Here is a 17,237-nt window from a genome sequence, read left to right as displayed (position 1 = left end):
AACATGGACAATCTATATTTTATACCTAATTATATCCTTACAATTTTTTTTAAAGAGGTAACAAAATATAAAAATGACTATCAATAGTATTTAAATTATATATATAAGAATTATATTATGCATTTTATTATATATTTTTAAGTGTATCCATTCATATGCATGAGGTTATAAGTTAGTTTAATAGAAAGGTCATGTTCAATATCAAAAGTTACTAGTCTTTTAGTTGTCATTTCCTCCACCAAGTCTCTATCACCATCCATACAAGAAAATATATACAAAGTCACTTATGCAAAACCCAATGAATGAATGCCACGTGATTCAATTTTATACAAAATTTTCATAAGTTGGCGCACAAATTTCTCACTTGTTATTTGCTAATTAGGTTGTTGTGTGGGTGAATGGCTTGGAAAAACTGTTATAGGAGATACTTTCTCCACTCGTATGGATTTTTTTTCACTTAAAATAGCAATAACTCAACCACAAAAATCATAACAATAGTCTAAAACCATTAGATTAATTTCCATTAAATGAAGCACCACCAAAATTCACTAGCCAACAAATGTAATTGATGTGTGTTGAGATTAGAAGGAGGGTTTATATAGTAATGCATATTAATAAATTCTAAAGCATAGTCCATTGCCTTTTGGGCAAAGCAATGCATAAGATAATATTCCCATACCTAGTATGGCATTATGACAACCCACAACTATTACGAATCTTAATTTGCTGTAATATCTTAGGGGGTGTTTGGTATATGCATTTAAAAGCTGAAAATTGTTATTTGAAAACATGTGTGAAAATACGCGTGGGTGAAAAAGTGTGTGGAAATATGTGTAATGTTGTTTAAAAATTGAAAATTGTTGTTTGAAAATATGTACCAAACACCCCCTTAATATCCTAATAATTATTGTAGTTTCATCCCTTCAATTAGTAGTTAGTTACCCATGTTGGGATTTTGATAGAATTAGTTAGAACTCTTGGCATACGTGACACATTGACCGCATAGATTAATTGGTGAGAGTACGTGCTTAATCACTAAGCCAATAGGGTTGAGCCATGTGTGGTCTATAGGAACAGAGCTTAAGGGTGTGTTTGGTTGGGGTGAAAACAGGGAGGATGGAAAATAAGGAGAGGAAAATATGGTGGAAAATGCTGTTTTCCACTGCTGGTTGGGGAAGGAAAATAAGAGAGACAGAAAACAGGGGAGAAAGTTTTCTCCCCTGGGCCCATTTTTTTAATCCTCCCAAATCGGGAGGAAAATGTGGAGAGAAAAGTGTTGTGAAAGCACTTTTACATAGATACCCTCACCTACCCCTCATTCATGACCTGATGACTTTCTCTCCTCATCCTTATCACTTTTGCCTCTTTTCATCCTTACCTCCACAGCACACCAACGTCCAGGTTCTCCACTTTTTTTTTTTTTTTTTCAACGTGACCTGATCAAGTTGATACAAAATCTTTTGCCCAAATAAATTTATATGTACACTATTGTAGTTTTTACATTATAATAATATAAATTTATATGTATAATGTGGTAAATTTTATATTATTTAATGAGTACAAATAAATATATTTATTACATATTATGTAACAAAGTTATAATAGTCAATTTATATAAATTACATTTTCCAACCTTCCCTTTTTCTCTCCAACCAAACAAAAGAGTTTTCCACTCTCCCATTTTTCCACCCCTCCAACCAAACACACAAGAGAGAAAACCAAATATTTTCTATCCTCCCACTTTTCCATCCTCCTACAATTTTCCTTCCTCTCACTTTTCCACTCCTTCAACCAAACGGACCCTAAGTTTTATAAATAAATAGTGCTTGTAGCCATCTGATGTATCTTGAAGAATAAACTGACTCCTTACTTAGCTCATTTCCTTTTATATCTTAATATTTATCTATAAATGGTGACTATTGACTACCTCAAATTAAGTCTATTCACATACAATTTCCATCCACTTCTATACACTTCCCCAAGCAATTGTGCACAATGTCTCCTCTGTTTCATTTGTAGTACACGTGTAGAATATGTAAGCTCCACTCCTAAACACATAGCAACCACTTTTTTCCCATTTTTGGGAGAAAAATAACAACTTATTGTAGAAAACTAGCATGCCAATTCTTTGACGCATAGGTGCAAGCACAACATACATGGTAATAGTCAACAACTATCTCTTGTTGCATTCATAAGAAAATCTTGATAAAATATTTTTGTTAAAACAATTTACATTTTGTAGGAAGAATGTCTTGCCACATATTTCACATGAATACATAAACTTGTTTGGCAATCTTCACATCCCAAAATATTTTCCAAAGTTGTCAATTTTCATCCATATTGGACAATCGACCATGAGAATCATCATGAAACTAGGATCACATTATAAAATATACATTATTAAATGAGTATTATCTCGTTTTGGTACTATGCCAAACTAAAATGCCATAATCACAAAATACACAAGGGAACGCCCTTAATAATTACAACCACATGAGGTAAAAAAAAAAAAAAAACCTAGGTCAATGAGGCCTCCCCCTAATCCCAATCAATGGTTAAAGTTATCATCAATTGACTTACGTACCAATTGTACGTAGTTGGCATAGGATACCTACTATCATATTAAATACAAATCATTGCATGATTACCCACTCCTCAACCCCAATCTTTTTCATAATAATCAATAGTATTTATATGAATGTTCATGAACTAAAAACATTTAGTAGGTAAATTTATTTAAAAAAAAAAAAAAAACTCCCATTGAAAAATATGGAAAAAGAAAAAGAAAAAGAATCTAAAAATAACGTCCGTAGTTAGTACTCAGTTGTCTTGTAACGCCGTTATCTCACGCTAGCAAGAAATGAATATAAGCACAGTTGTGTGTGTCTCAACACTTCGTCACAATCTCAATTCTCAACACTTTGTCTCTTGTCTCTGTGTGTTGTGTTTGTGTCTCTCTCTCAGTTGTGCTTTAAAAACACAACCTCCCAACAATCTCTACGAACCTTAGCAATCTTAGATATCCTATTCATCGGTCATACATCTTTATCACTTACCTATTGTTCTTAATATATAGAAATTAATTCGATCTTTAAAACCCTAAATTTTTCTTTTTCTTTTTCTTTTTCATCTACAGGTATAGCAGGGTTAGGGTTTAAGGTATTGAATCGAATTTTTTCTCCGTTTCAGATTATTTCAGGTATGAAATTTATATATACAGTCTAGCATTGTATCTATTTCTTTATATCGTTTGATTGCTGAGAAATCAAGGGAAAAGAAAAGAAAAAGATTGAAAGAAAATTTTGGGACTTACAGTTACTGGACCTTTTTGGCAACCAAATAGATGATTAGGGTTTTATCTTCTATGCGTTATCCATGATTTGTTTCGGTCGTTTTCGGTTTTTGCTGTCTATATATTCGCATTGCACAGTTAAAAAAGATGTTTTTGTGATTGGTTTTTGTTGCTCTTTTCTTCAATGTCTGTCTGATAATGTTTTGTGTTGACTTGATACTTGGGCGTAAATATTCGATTCCTTTTTTCCGGTGTTTATGAAGTTTTGTGTGATGTTTGTATGTGGAACACACTCTTGGTTTTTAATAACATAAGCATACCGTGGAATACGACATTATGGTTCTGTTTTTATTTAGGATAACCGTTGAATTCTTCGAAAATTGGAATTTGACTCAACAATGATATATTTTGTACTTTAGACTCTTGGAAGTATGTAGCGGGCACTAGTTCATTTCTTTTGTGTAAAACCTGTGTACAGGTGAAAGCTTTGATGCGCTGTGGTAGTTGAAGCTCGGCTTATAGGTCAGCATGGGATTTGATAATGAGTGCATATTGAACATTCAAACTTTAGCTGGAGAATACTTCTGCCCCGTCTGTCGTCTACTTGTTTATCCAAATGAAGCATTACAGTCACAATGCACTCATTTATACTGCAAGCCCTGTTTGACATACGTAGTGGGTACTACTCGGGCTTGCCCCTATGATGGCTACTTGGTGACCGAAGCTGATTCCAAGGTTCTTTCTCACACTATCATGGTCTAATTTATAATCCTATTATATGTCTTTTCTACCTATAGTTTTTTATGATGACTGCTCATTGCAGCCGCTTATTGAATCAAATAAAGTGCTTGCTGAAACCATTGGCAAAATAGCAGTGCATTGTCTCTATCATAGGAGTGGATGCACATGGCAGGGGCCTTTATCTGAATGCACATCTCATTGTACTGGATGTGCATTTGGCAATTCTCCTGTTGTATGCAATAGGTGTGGGATCCAGATTGTGCATCGCCAAGTGCAGGAACATGCACAAAATTGTCCTGTGAGTGCCAAAAAATTTTCTTTCATTTCTCTTTTCACAAATGAAAATATGTTCTGCTGCATTGTTTTGGTAGATTGATTCTCATTATTGTTGTCTGATGACAGGGTGTGCAGCCTCAAGCAGAGGGTGCTCAGGACACATCAGCCACTGGCGGAACTGCTACTGCTGATCAGACTCAGACTACCACTCAGGCAGGAACAACTCCTCAGGCCCAGACATCTCAAACAACAGCAGCCACTATACCTGGACAGGATCCTAATCAGCAAGCAAACCCAAATTCTCAAGCACAAGCTTTAGCTCAGTCTGCTGTGGCAACTTCAGAACAGTGGTATCAGCAACAACAACAGTATCAACAATACTACCAGCAGTATCCTGGATATGATCCTTATCAACAGCAATATCAGCAATACTACCCTTATCAACAGCCGACAGTTCCACAATACCAGCAACAGCAATTGCAAGCTCCTACACCACATGTGACTGTCCAACATCAACCTCAGGCTTACATGCAACCTCAGCCCCATATCCAGCCTCAACCCCAACTGCAATCTCAGCCTCATGGACAGTCTCAATTACATGTTCAAGCTCCAGCAGTTGCTCAACCTCAGAACCAGGCACAAGTTAACCTGCAACAGCAACCACTAACCGCGGTACAGCCACATTCTCAAATTCAATCGCAGACTCAACCAGCCCCGAGCCACCCACATCCTCAGCCTCAGCCCCATCTGACCCAACCTCATCCACAGCAACATGTCCCGATGCCTCAATATCAGCAGCCTCATCATCAAATGCAACATCCACAGATCCAAATCCAGCAACAGGCCCATCAGCATCCTACCTCTCAAGCTCAACCTCATTCACAAGCTCAGCTACAAGCACCTGTTCATCCCCACCTAAATCCTAATGTGACTCAGATGCAGCTTCCATCAGCCCATGCTGTGACCGGCCATCAATCATATCCTCAGCCTCAGCCTCACCAGCAAGCGCACCCAGTAGTTCCCCAACAACATCCAATGCAAATGCACCCTCAAGGTGGGTTTCAGCCACAGACTCAACATCCTGGTCAAATGCCAAGTCAATATCCTCAACAACATACTACTATGCGTCCAACCCATTCTCATGGTACACTTCCAAACCAGCAACAGGTGGGTTTGTTGCCATCACCAGGTCAAGGCCAAAACATCCCTCTTGCACAACAGCAGCCAGTTCAACAACCTGGACACCCAATACTCCAGCGCCCTGCTATGCAGCAAGTTCAACAACCCATGACACATCAATATGTACAGCAGCAGCAGCCTTTCGTTCTGCAAGGTCCTTTTGTACAGCAGCAGATGCCTACCCAATCTCAGTTACGCCCCCCAGGCCCGCCCCATTCATATCCACAACATACTACTGCCTATCCTCAGGTGCAGCAGAATTTACCATTATCACATGGATCTCAAAATGTTGCTGGAAGACCTGTGTTGCCAAATCTTGGAGTACAATCACACCCATATCCTCAACATGCTGGTGGTGTTCAGGCTAGGCCAATCCATCCCGGTGCAAGCCAACCAGCAGCAAATCAGACTAATATATTCAGGAACAGCAATCAAGTACAAGTGTCTACTGAACAACAGTCTGGGGTGACTTCAAGACCAACAAGTGTGGGTGATCAAAAAGCTGAATCATCTTCTGAGAATGCTGTTAAAAAGGACTCAAATGATTTGGGTGCTGGTCTTGGTGCTGATGCTGGTGATGGTAAAACTGTGAAATCTGAAACTGAGTCCAAGGATAATGGTGATGCTGAACCTGGATCAAATGCTTTTGAAAATGGAGAACTTGTTATGCGGATGGTGAAGGAAGAGGTTACAGAAAGTACTTCGGAGCATTTAAAGGGTAGTAAATCAGGTGAATTTGTAACTGAGATCAAGAAAGATGTAGAAAATTCTGCTATGGAAGATAGAGAAAGTCAGGATGATCATCTACTGAAAAAACCCCCATTGCAAGAATCTGAACATGTTGAAAAACTCAGTGGGAAGTTGCAGAAGGATGCCAGTGGAATTCAGCAGCCTGATGAAGGCTCACAAACTTTGTCTACAATTTCAGCTCCTGTCTCCCGTAGTCCTGCTCAGAATGTCATCCCAAAAGGATCTGTTGCTCATGGTCCTGGAGTTGATGAATACAGAGGTTTTCCTCCACCTGGTCAGGTGCAACCTGGGGGCTTCATGCAGCCTTCTCACCCAGGTCCAATTGCTGATCAGGGAAGGCATTTTGGGCCTTCTACTCTTCAACAAAGGCCTGGTGCTCCATTATTACAAACAACCCCTCATGCACTTCCACATTACCCACACACAGCAGGGCACCCTCCCACTCAATTTAGGCCTCAGGGACCAGGGTATGCACCTGAGCATTTCCAGCCACCTGTGTTTAAGCAGTCTCAAGGTCTTGAAATTCCTCCTGGTGGCATCTCAGGTCCTGGCTCCGCAGCATCCTTTGGGAGGGGAACAGGTTATCATGGTTTTCCCCATCAAAACTTTGAATCACAATCTGTTGCTCCTCAAGGCCCTCATAGTCAAGGGCATGCACTCCCTACCCATGCTGCAGCTTCCAGAATGTCTCAAGGTGAATCTGTTGGACCACCATTTGGTATACTACCTCCTGGTGCAATTGATTCACATGGTGGAATGGCTAGAGCACCACCCCATGGCCCTGAAGGTTTGATGGGCCAGCAGCGGCCTAGTAATCCGATGGAAACTGAATTGTTTATAAATCATAGACCTGGCTACATGGATGGTAGACGACCTGATCCACATCTTCCCGGGTCTTTGGGACTGGGTCCAGTTGGTCAGCCTTCCGGTGTGATGAGAAATAATGGTCCCCCTGGCCTTGAGTCCTCATTCACACACGGGTTGCGGGATGATAGGTTTAAGCCTTTCCCAGATGAGCGTTCCAATTCTTTTCCGGCAGGCCGACATGTAACTGATAAAGGAGAGTTTGAAGATGATCTCAAGCAATTCCCCAGGCCTTCTCGTTTGGATGCCGAGCCTTTACCAAAGTTTGGGAGTTATTCATCAAGGCCCCATGATATGGGACCCCATGGGCTAAATTATGATACTGGTTTGAAATTAGATCCTGGGGCAGGTGGTGCCCGTTCAAGATTCTTGCCTCCCTTTGATAGAGGAGAGAGACCAGTTGGTTTACCTGATTCTTCTACTATTCATCCAGATTTTCTTGGACCAGTTACTGGTTATGGTCGGCGTCACATGGATGGTCTTGCTCCTAGAAGTCCAGTTAGAGAGTACCCAGGCATCTCCTCACATGGTTTTGGAGGCCTTCCTGGCCAGTTAGGTCCAGATGATTTTGATGGCAGCGAGTCACGTCGATTTGGTGATCCAATTGGCAAGTCCTTCCATGAAAGCAGGTTTCCTATGTTGCCCAGTCATTTGCACAGAGGTGAGTTTGAGGGTCCTGGTAAGTTGCGAATGAGTGAGCATTTAAGGAGTGGTGAATTGATTGGTTTAGATGGCCATTTACGGAGAGGCGAACATATGGGTCCACAGAACATGCCCAGTCATTTGCGGCTGGGAGAGCCAATTGGTTTTGGTGATTATCCTGGTCATCCACGGATGGGAGAACTGGCTGGGCTGGGGAACTTCGAACCATTTGGTGCAGGCAACAGGCCAGGTCATCCACGATTTGGTGAGTCTGGATTTAGGAGCAGTTTTCCTCGTCAGGGATTTCCGAATGATGCTGGAATTGATACAGTTAAGTAAAAGTTTTCTGCAGCCACTGTTCTCACATTTTCTTTAGCCTATTTAGTTGACTATGTAAGGCTTACTCAAGCTTTAAGTTTGTCCTAACATATATGAAGTTTCTCCTGTGATGTGGGTGCATTTTATAGGTTCGTGTACGTAGGTTATTTGTTGAGGAGACTTTCAATTTTTGATGTTTTGTGCCTATTGATATCTTCAGGGAGAAATGGAGTCTTTTGGTAACTTGAGGAAGAGGAAGGCAGCTAGCATGGGATGGTGCCGAATCTGTAAAGTTGATTGTGAAACAGTTGAAGGCTTGGAACTGCACTCACAAACAAGGGAGCACCAGAAGATGGCAATGGATATGGTACGGAGCATCAAGCAAAATGCAAAGAAACAGAAACAGTAAGTCATCCTGGTTATTTTTATAAATGCTTCTGTGCTTAGTTATTTGAAACTTTTATTAATTAAGCTATAAAAGTCTAATTCTCTATCATCTTTTGTTTCTACTTTATTTTTTTAGAACATCTGGTGACAACTCCTCACTTGAAGATGCAAGCAAGTCAAGGAATACCAGTTTTGAGGGCCGTGGGAATAATCATTAAGTGATTATGGTGTGTAGAAATATATGATCAATGCCGACTTTGGGTTCAATTTTCTTTGGTCTTGTTGCATTTAGTGATATAGGCTATTGACCCTTCATGCCTCTTTTCTACTTTTAGGAAGGTTTATGTTAGTTTTGTCATTTCAGGTTGCTTCCCTGTTAATGGAGATGGTTTGGAACTGAAGTGCAGTGGCAGTTAAGTTTGTTGGTTTTTGACTCTGAAATCTTTATTTTAGCTCTAGGATAGTTTTGTTTTGTCAAAACTAGCATTATCTAGTTGCTGTCATTCCGTTGTGCATGTGATGTTACCTGTAATGCTTGAGATGGAATTTTTGTTTGTAGCATTTTTTAATGTATTCTTTCAACCCCAATCCTGTACCTGAATTTATCTTGGTGCTTTTACAGGGTTTCATCACTAGAATTAAACTTGTCTGATATGGTTGCTTGGTTTTGCTGGTGATTTGCTTCTGGTGTCAAAACTTTCAGGTTTATAGACTCTTCAACTTCTATCTGAGTGATTAGGACCATCTTCTATTTTGAAGATGGGAATCCATATGTGCAGAACTCTTACTTTTTGAGGAAGATATACATCTTTTGTTGGAATAATTTCCATCATTTTGTTCCTCTTACTGTCTCTTTATGACATTCGGAATAAACACTTTGCTATTATTATGTTGGCTTTCCATCTTTTTCCTTTTGAAATTGTTTAACCATGTAATCTTGTCATTGGCCCACCAACTCTCTTCTTCTCTCACATGTGTTCTGTAGAATACCTTCTAAATCTTCAAATTCTAAGTTTAAGGGTGGAAAGGTGGAATCTCATGAGATTATTTGCTTAGCAAAACTCTCTTGATGCAGTTAGTACTGGAATTATGAATTAGATTGTATTTGTTTTTTATACATTTTAACCATTTGGAAAAAGGGAAGAGAAGAATTATTGAGTGGAGGAAAGAATCCTGAAGTTTGTTACAGACTTTCCCTCCTTTTTCTTTCTTTCAAAATTGTTTGGCAATGATGGCTTTATAGTCATTATCTAATTCTGAGGTTCTTTTTTATCGTTTAAGGGACTTCCAACTATACAACTTACAAGACATGGTTTACCCATTGACATTGTCGGTATCATGATCATAATACTCAAATGCGAATAACTATGCAATTTGTACTACGTTTTAACTTATTATTATTGCTAGATACCATTACTTGATATCTAGCTGTGGCATCTAATTGCTGCCTTGTTCAGCTACTTTTCTTTTCATTTAAAAGCAGAACCACCTGTATATATATCAAAATTTTATTAAATTTATTTTTGATTCCTAGTAATTCAGTAGCAAGGATTGAACAAATTGCAACACATTATTGAGATTAGTTATCAGCAACACTTTACTAAGATTATGAGTTATGACCTATTATCATAGCATTTTCATTGCGGTGGAAATATGATTTTTGCTAGGAGATGCATGCACTCTCTGAAAATATTTGAACTTAGGGAGCCTAATGATCGTATTCCCTGTCTTGTTACTAGCGTTATAACTTAACTGAATCTTATATAATCAGATATGAATGATTGAATGAGATTATAGTCTGGAATATGTAATAATAGAAAATAGAGAAAAACCTAGGGGAAGAAGCAGAAGTGGAGGGCAGTTTGGTGATCATACTTATTGCTTGATTATTCTAGGTAGAGCTTCAGTGTGTTTACTTGTTTATGGGGCTAGCAACACATGTGGTGGGTTACTTAGAGAAAATTTTTATGTAATAAACATGGTTTTAGGCAATATATAAAACCATGAAAAAACAGTATTGCTGTTTCTTTTAAGTGGCGGTTGTCTTAATCATTAAGATTACAAGCCATATGAAGGTTTGAACTGCTGGACTTATCTAACAATAAAAGAAAGAAAGATGATAATAATGATAACGGGGTTTGAACTGGCTATGAAATGAAAATTATTCTTCATACAATGGATGTCTTACACATCAAGATTTTAACACCTGAGGCAGTAAATGTCTTTATTTAGGGATTATATTTTTATTTGTCAGTCTATTATAACTTCCAATTTTCTTTAGCTGGTGGCTTGGTGAACAAATCTGATTTAACTTTAGGTCAAGTGAAACAGCGTTCTTCAATAGTTTAGTTTCATTAGTACGATTTTAGTCTCATTGCTAATTATCTTTATTCTTATATGAGACCTAATGCATAATACTATCAGAATTCAGTTAAGCCTTCAAGGTCTATGTTTGAAGTTAATTTTTGTATTTTTGGTGAAATTTCTTTTTTACAATAGATTTTCAATTCGACCTGTCTTTTTACGGCGAAGCAGACGACAAAATGGCTGAAAGTTCAGTGGAAAGGTTTACTCGGTGACCTTATATGGATGTGGTAAGAATGTGTTAGATCTGCAGATTTTTCTTAGTGGCAAATGTTTGCTTCTTAGTATTGATTTTTAATTGGTGACTTCTTGTGGGATTTTCTGTTGCCTTGTTGACACACTGATACTCTTTGTTAAATAGTTCTATATTTCACTTGTTGTGTGATTGAATTTTAACCAGTAGGATACTTGAGAGGAAATATGAAAGCATTCCATGTGGGCATTATATACTCCTTAAGGACAACACATTTATTTTTTAAGCTTCGTACTTTGTTCTTGTGTGATAAATAGGATTTCCCACATCAAGGTTTATTACAGGATTTTGAGGGCTGACTTGTATATTACCCTTGTATGCAAGAATACAACTTTCTTTTGGCTGATGAATTATGATTTAGTTTGAATGCTTTTTGGAACTGAGGGTATGAGGTTAACTTAAGATAATTTTGGACAATTGGTTAAAGTTGAAATACTCAGCATCTTCTGAAATAATTCGTGATAAAAAATTTGATTAGCATATACTTGAAGGCAGGAAGGTGTTTGACTCACCATTTTGTTTTGACCAAGTAGGCTGATTTTTTGTTAGATGAAGTGCTCAATAGGGTGAAAAAAGAAGCAGCAATTTTTTGCTTTATATTTGGATGGAAAACTTACAGTTCTTCATAGAAAAGAAGAAGAGAGAACTTACAGTATTGGGATACACTTGTCCCCTTTTTGTGACTATTTGAACTGCCAATCTGTCAGTCAAAGATGATTTGTCGGTGCAGTGTTAGTGTTTTATGCAATATGTTTGTTTGCAGAAGATTGATTTATAAAAAAAAAAATGTTTGTTCGCAGAAGATTGACTTATAAAAAAAAAATGTTGTCTGCAGAAGATTGATTTCTGCTAAATTACAATTAATGTATTCTTGTTAACAGAATTGGATTTTCATTGTAATATATATCTGTGAGGCCACTTTTAGGCCTTTGACATAGCCGTTGAATTTGACCCATTGCTTTCTCTACTTTTAAGGTTGAGATTGATGTCCTACTTGAGGTGGAACCCTTTGTCACTTGTATGTGTATTGATTTATAGGTTCTGTCTACTTGTGAAATAGCTTGTATTTATGAAGTGCCAACCATTTTTTTCATATCACTTCTATCTAGTATGTAGTGCACAGGAAAGAAGTATTGTAATTTTAGATACAATCCTATATAGCAATTAAGTTGTCAGTCAAGAATTAGAATCAAAGATCCAAGTTGTAGTAAAACTAAAACTAAAAACCCTAAGGTGTAGCACAATTGGCTGTGAACTAGGTCTCATGAAGCAGACATCACTAGTTTGAATCTCTCTTTCACTCTCCTGTAGAGCTGAAACCAAATTATCATAACAAAATATGTATTAAAATTAAAGAAATAGGATAGGCCTTTTGGGTCAGTGATACTTCTCCTCTTGAAGGGGTGGGGGTGTAAGCTTCAAATCATAGCTGCGGACATCACTAGTTCAAAACTCCCCTTCCCCTTTTGGGGCCAAAATTTTCTTATAAAAAACTAAAATCTCACTTATCAAAAAGCCAATGAAGTGGACGCTACTAGTCTGAATCTCCCCTTCCCTCTTCTTTTATGCCAAAACTCATTTATAAAAAATGAAAATCAAAGAAATAGTATAGGCCTTTCATCCTCTACTTCTCTTTTTTGGGTTGGTAACATCAAAAGGCCAGTGGCCTTGTACTTATCAAAAAAAAAAAAAGGCCAATGGCCTTGTAATCCACTGAATTCTGAAATCCTACTGTTTGGTCCTAACATTAAGAAAAGGGTAGCAAATCATTTTTCTTTAAAAACCAGTAATCAAAGGCGATCCATTTGTAGTCTATTAACAAGCTAAACTGACCTTACATAACATCATCAACTCAACGAAAACTTGTAAAAGCCATATTATTAATACCTATCCTAGCCATTGTTATCTGGTACTTTAATTAGTTTTTGTTGTAGGTTTCTTTTTTTAACTTTTTCATTTTTTATGTCTTCTTTCTTCGTATATGAGATTTGCTTGTGTTTTGATCTTGATATTTCAAGTCTCCTGCATTGGGTGTTGAAAGCATATTTAGTATGATCATTACCATTCATATTTATCCTTAGATAATTCTGTAGCCGCGTTTGTTCCTCTTCCTTTAGGTTTCCTACTTGTCCTTGATATGCCATGTCAAACCTTAGTCATGTCAAATATCACATTCTGATTATTGTAATTTATATTTGAAAATCCAACTCCATGATCCCTCTTGAAACTTGTTCTCGTTTCGAAAACCATTGGATACATTGATTCGCAATAGTATCACCATCAATTAATTTGTATTGGTTGATTACAATTATGATCCTTTGAGAATTTTCATGCTTCCTAAACTTTTTCGTCATATTTTTTTTATCACATGAAATTTGGGGTTTTATTGAAGTTACGGAGTGGCCTTTTCGAAGTTGGATGCAATTATGGAATTCAAACCCTGCTTGGTCGTGTTTTTACCAGGTTTGTGGTTTTGAAGGCTTTTTTTTTTGGGTAAGAAATTCTGTCTTAAATATTAACTTTTCTGTCTTCTTGCTTTTTTTTTCTGCCTTTTAAGATTGCCTGAACATTGTGTGATTCTGCTAGTTGTATACATACAGGTGGTCTTAGATTTGAAATTGACTAGGAACTAAATACTTCTTTCTTTTGTCTCATATTTATTATTTATGATAACAGAGCACTAATCATGGTTTTTTTTTTTTTTTTTTTTTTTTTTTTTATATATTATCAAATAGTATAATTTTCCCTGGCCTCTTCAAAATCACTAGTTAAGGTGTTAATAAACAACAAAAGCTCAACCTATACTTGTCTTGCACAGGTGGCTGTGCACAAATTATTTCTATAAATGTCATGACATTACTAGAAATGTCTAGGGGAGAAGGCCTAGGTTAAGGTATCAATATGAGCTTTAGCACATGCACTATCTACCACATAGATGACATAGTTCTTAGTGACCAGTCACCTGTGGATAGTTATTCTAGATAGAGAATGCCTTGATGGTAAAAACAACATTGTAGATAACATTGATAGTAGGAACAATTAACTGGATTGGACTGTACTGGCTCTCAATTTGTTTGATGGTAGATTTGAAAGGGCTTCATTTAATTGTATTGAATTTGATGTTTTCTCAATATTTTTTGTGTTAAATTATCTTGGTAATTGACTTTTTTGGAATTCAGAGTGCTCAGTTTTTTTTTTTTTTTTTTTAATTAAGGTTTTCCTGTTGTTTAGATGTTAGAAATACTTGGTAGTTTTTCTTGCTTGGCCAGAATGTTGTTAATTGATTACCTATTATATTGGATGTTTTGCCTTAATAGCTTAAATCTATACGATGACCCTAAATGCTTAGGCTGGTTAGGAAATACTAGAATTATGGTCAATTTTTGCTTTAGGGTTGAATGAAATCCCTTTTGATAAGAATAGTGAAATTTCTTTCTCAAACAAGTTAATGCTCCACTCTTTTGATTTCTTATTACTGAGAAGAAGCTTTTTAATTATGGATTGCTTGTTGTTCACTATTAAGGAATTGAAAATTGTTAAGATCCAATGATCTTTTCAAATTTTCAACTGGGTGGATATCAGGAGGAAATTTGTCTTTCATGCTCTTCTTGCTTTTGGACATTCATTACCTCCAAAAACTATTAAAAGAAAGCAATGAAAGTACAAGTGAAAGCCTCTAAAGTAGCTCTCTTATGGTTGGAAAATACATCAGATGCGTTTTAGCAAAGTATTAGAGGTTGGATTTGCTAGCCTCTAAAACTGTTGTTACTGGCCAAAACCATAAGTTAGTAACATGAGTATAAAAGTGCAATTCAACAAAAATTTAGCCTAAGAAATCAGGTTGCATAAAATTTTATAGGTAAAATTACTAATTTGGTTTTTCAACTATTAGACAAAGTTCAATTTGTGGGCCTTAACAATTAATTGTGTCAATTTTATTCCTCAACATTCAAAACCAAGTTAATTTTATCTTTTGAGTTTCTTCTCTTCTCTCTTTTAAGTATTTTACGAGATTATCTGACACTAATGTTGATAAAAGTGGTTATGAAGAGTCAATGTCTTATCAGTTTACATAATCCTTTTAAGAATTTAAAGGGAGAGGAGACTTAAGGATGAAATTGACCTGAATTTGAAATTTGAGGGACAAAGTGGACTCAAATAATAGTCAAGGGACCAAATTGAAATTTGCCTTCTAGTTGGATGACTAAATTGGTATTTTAATAAATTTCATATTATGGCTTTTGGTGACAGATTTTAATTGATATTTTATGATAAGGATTCTAAATTAAAAAATAATAATAATAAAAGTGAGTCATTGCACCAGTTTGGTGAGGGTGCTATTGACATCTAATTTGGTCAGAAGCTTGTCAATGAGGATGTGATGTTGCTATTAATTGTTCATGTAATTTTAATAGTTTTCCAGCAATATCAGCCTCTGAAATATTGTATTTCAATTTCAAATTTGGGCAGCTTCATAATGCTTCACTCATAATTCTTATCCTCTTATAATGGTGGCCGGGCCAAGAGTTTTCGTAGCCCAACTAGCATCTTTTGGCGCTTCTAAACATCTAGGGTCCAAATAAAAATCTTGTTCTCTTACCTTAAAGGAGCATCAAAAGAGAGTTGTCATTCTGTAGCATCTTGTGGCACTGTCTACTCACTAGTGTCCCTGTGGGGAGAGAATCTAGGTTTCAATCCCTTTCCAATCACTTATTGTAAGTGAAAAAAAAAAAAAAAAAAATTGCAACATGAGAAAATAGATATAGGAAAACTAAAAATACAATCTAAAGGCAGCTTGAGAACGCTCACAAACCTAAAATCTTTGTACAACATAAAAAGAAAGAGACCTACAATTGTCATTTCCCTAAGTGTGGAAGGTATTCTATTTAAAACAAGATTTTTTTAAAAAATAAATTTTTGATTGGTTATATTAAAAAAATGCCTCTCACCCCTATGTAGAATGTTTAGTTTGTTATTTGGTGCTAACTTATTTTGAAGGTGTGTGGCTATCAGTGAGTGCTAGGGACGAGGTCCTGCGTTGGCTAATGTCAGTACTCCCTTGTATGCATTGCGAAGATGTTACTTGTAACTTCCACACTACGTAAGTACGTATGCTTGTGTATAAAGCTTGGCTTTGGTGGGAAACTTCTTATGCATATGCCTAGTAGTTGCCTATGTTGTGGCGGTGTATCGTGTTGGCTTACACTATAGTTTTACACTTGTAAATTATATATTTTGCAATTTTACTCAACGCCACTTGATTGGGAAAAATGAAGGAACCGTGTATCTATTTTACCAAGACAATCCTAATGTTTAAATTGCTTTTATTCTATGGGTTTGTTGTAGCGAGCTATGACATGGATTATTTATTTGCTTAATTTATTTATTTTGCTAAATATAACGTGGAAAGTTTGAGTGTGGATTGGGAGGGAGAATTAATTTAGCACGCACTTATTTCTCAAAAAAATAAAAAATAGCATGTACTTAATCCTCAATACTTCCTTTTGGGTGTGCACTTCTTTTTGGAATGCCCTAAGTTCTTTCATCAGATTTTAAAAACAATTTAAAAAAAAAAAAAACCAAATAATTGGATATAGTTAATCTTAGCAAAAATAGAAGGATATGATTAAGAAAATGATAGACTTTAGGCCACGTTTAAAATAATAGGTGTAAAAGCATTGTGCATGAATGTGGTCGGTTGGCGTCTTTGCCTAGTCAATTTATGCAAGCTGTTGTTTGTAATGTAACTTTGTAATCCCTTTTTTATATTTATTAATAATGCATTTTTAACCTTTTATTAAAAAAGAAAATAAAAGAAAAAGGAGACTCTAATATATTTGTCAAAACAACAAAAATATTACACTAAACTTAACTCTTCAAGGAAAATATTGAATTTGAATGACAAACGTATAATACAGTTGGATTTTTATTAAGTTAAAATTTTCTATTGAATTGAATTAATGAAGTGTGTTCAATAAAGATGTTTTATTAAGAGAGCGTGAGCCACCATTCTCAATTTAGGATGTTTAAGGGCTTATTTGGTAAGAGATTCCAAACAATAGTATTTATTGTTTAAATACTGAAAATAACGGGGCTAAAAAAAAAACGTGTTTGGTAGGAGTGATTGAGTCCTAATTATCAACTTAGGGTATTTAAATATTGTATTTAAAA

At 36.3% G+C, this 17,237-nt stretch overlaps 1 protein-coding gene across 6 annotated transcripts; it reads left to right on the top strand.

Moving 5' to 3' along the window:
* Positions 1 to 2,911: 2,911 nt before the first annotated feature.
* LOC115985881 lies at positions 2,912 to 16,337 on the top strand. Of its 6 annotated transcripts, none has more exons than XR_004090602.1 (12): positions 2,912 to 3,034; positions 3,137 to 3,199; positions 3,771 to 4,027; positions 4,116 to 4,331; positions 4,436 to 8,074; positions 8,283 to 8,467; positions 8,586 to 8,676; positions 8,814 to 8,861; positions 9,072 to 9,152; positions 10,949 to 11,043; positions 13,459 to 13,529; positions 16,080 to 16,337. XR_004090602.1 is itself a non-coding variant. In XM_031108787.1 (8 exons), exons 3-7 carry the CDS (start codon positions 3,821 to 3,823, stop codon positions 8,665 to 8,667), a joined length of 4,329 nt encoding a protein of 1,442 aa, XP_030964647.1. In that variant the 5' UTR covers positions 2,912 to 3,034; positions 3,137 to 3,199; positions 3,771 to 3,820; the 3' UTR covers positions 8,668 to 8,676; positions 8,814 to 9,066. The 6 variants fall into 6 exon arrangements, 1 of the variants encoding a protein (XP_030964647.1); XR_004090601.1 differs by having other exon boundaries at positions 16,065 to 16,337; XR_004090600.1 differs by having other exon boundaries at positions 13,459 to 13,559.
* The last annotated feature ends 900 nt before the right edge of the window (positions 16,338 to 17,237 follow it).

This window comes from Quercus lobata, chromosome 1 (genome assembly GCF_001633185.2).
Source record: "Quercus lobata isolate SW786 chromosome 1, ValleyOak3.0 Primary Assembly, whole genome shotgun sequence".
In the NCBI taxonomy this organism is placed as follows: domain Eukaryota; kingdom Viridiplantae; phylum Streptophyta; class Magnoliopsida; order Fagales; family Fagaceae; genus Quercus; species Quercus lobata.
This window is presented reverse-complemented; position numbering and strand designations above follow the sequence as displayed.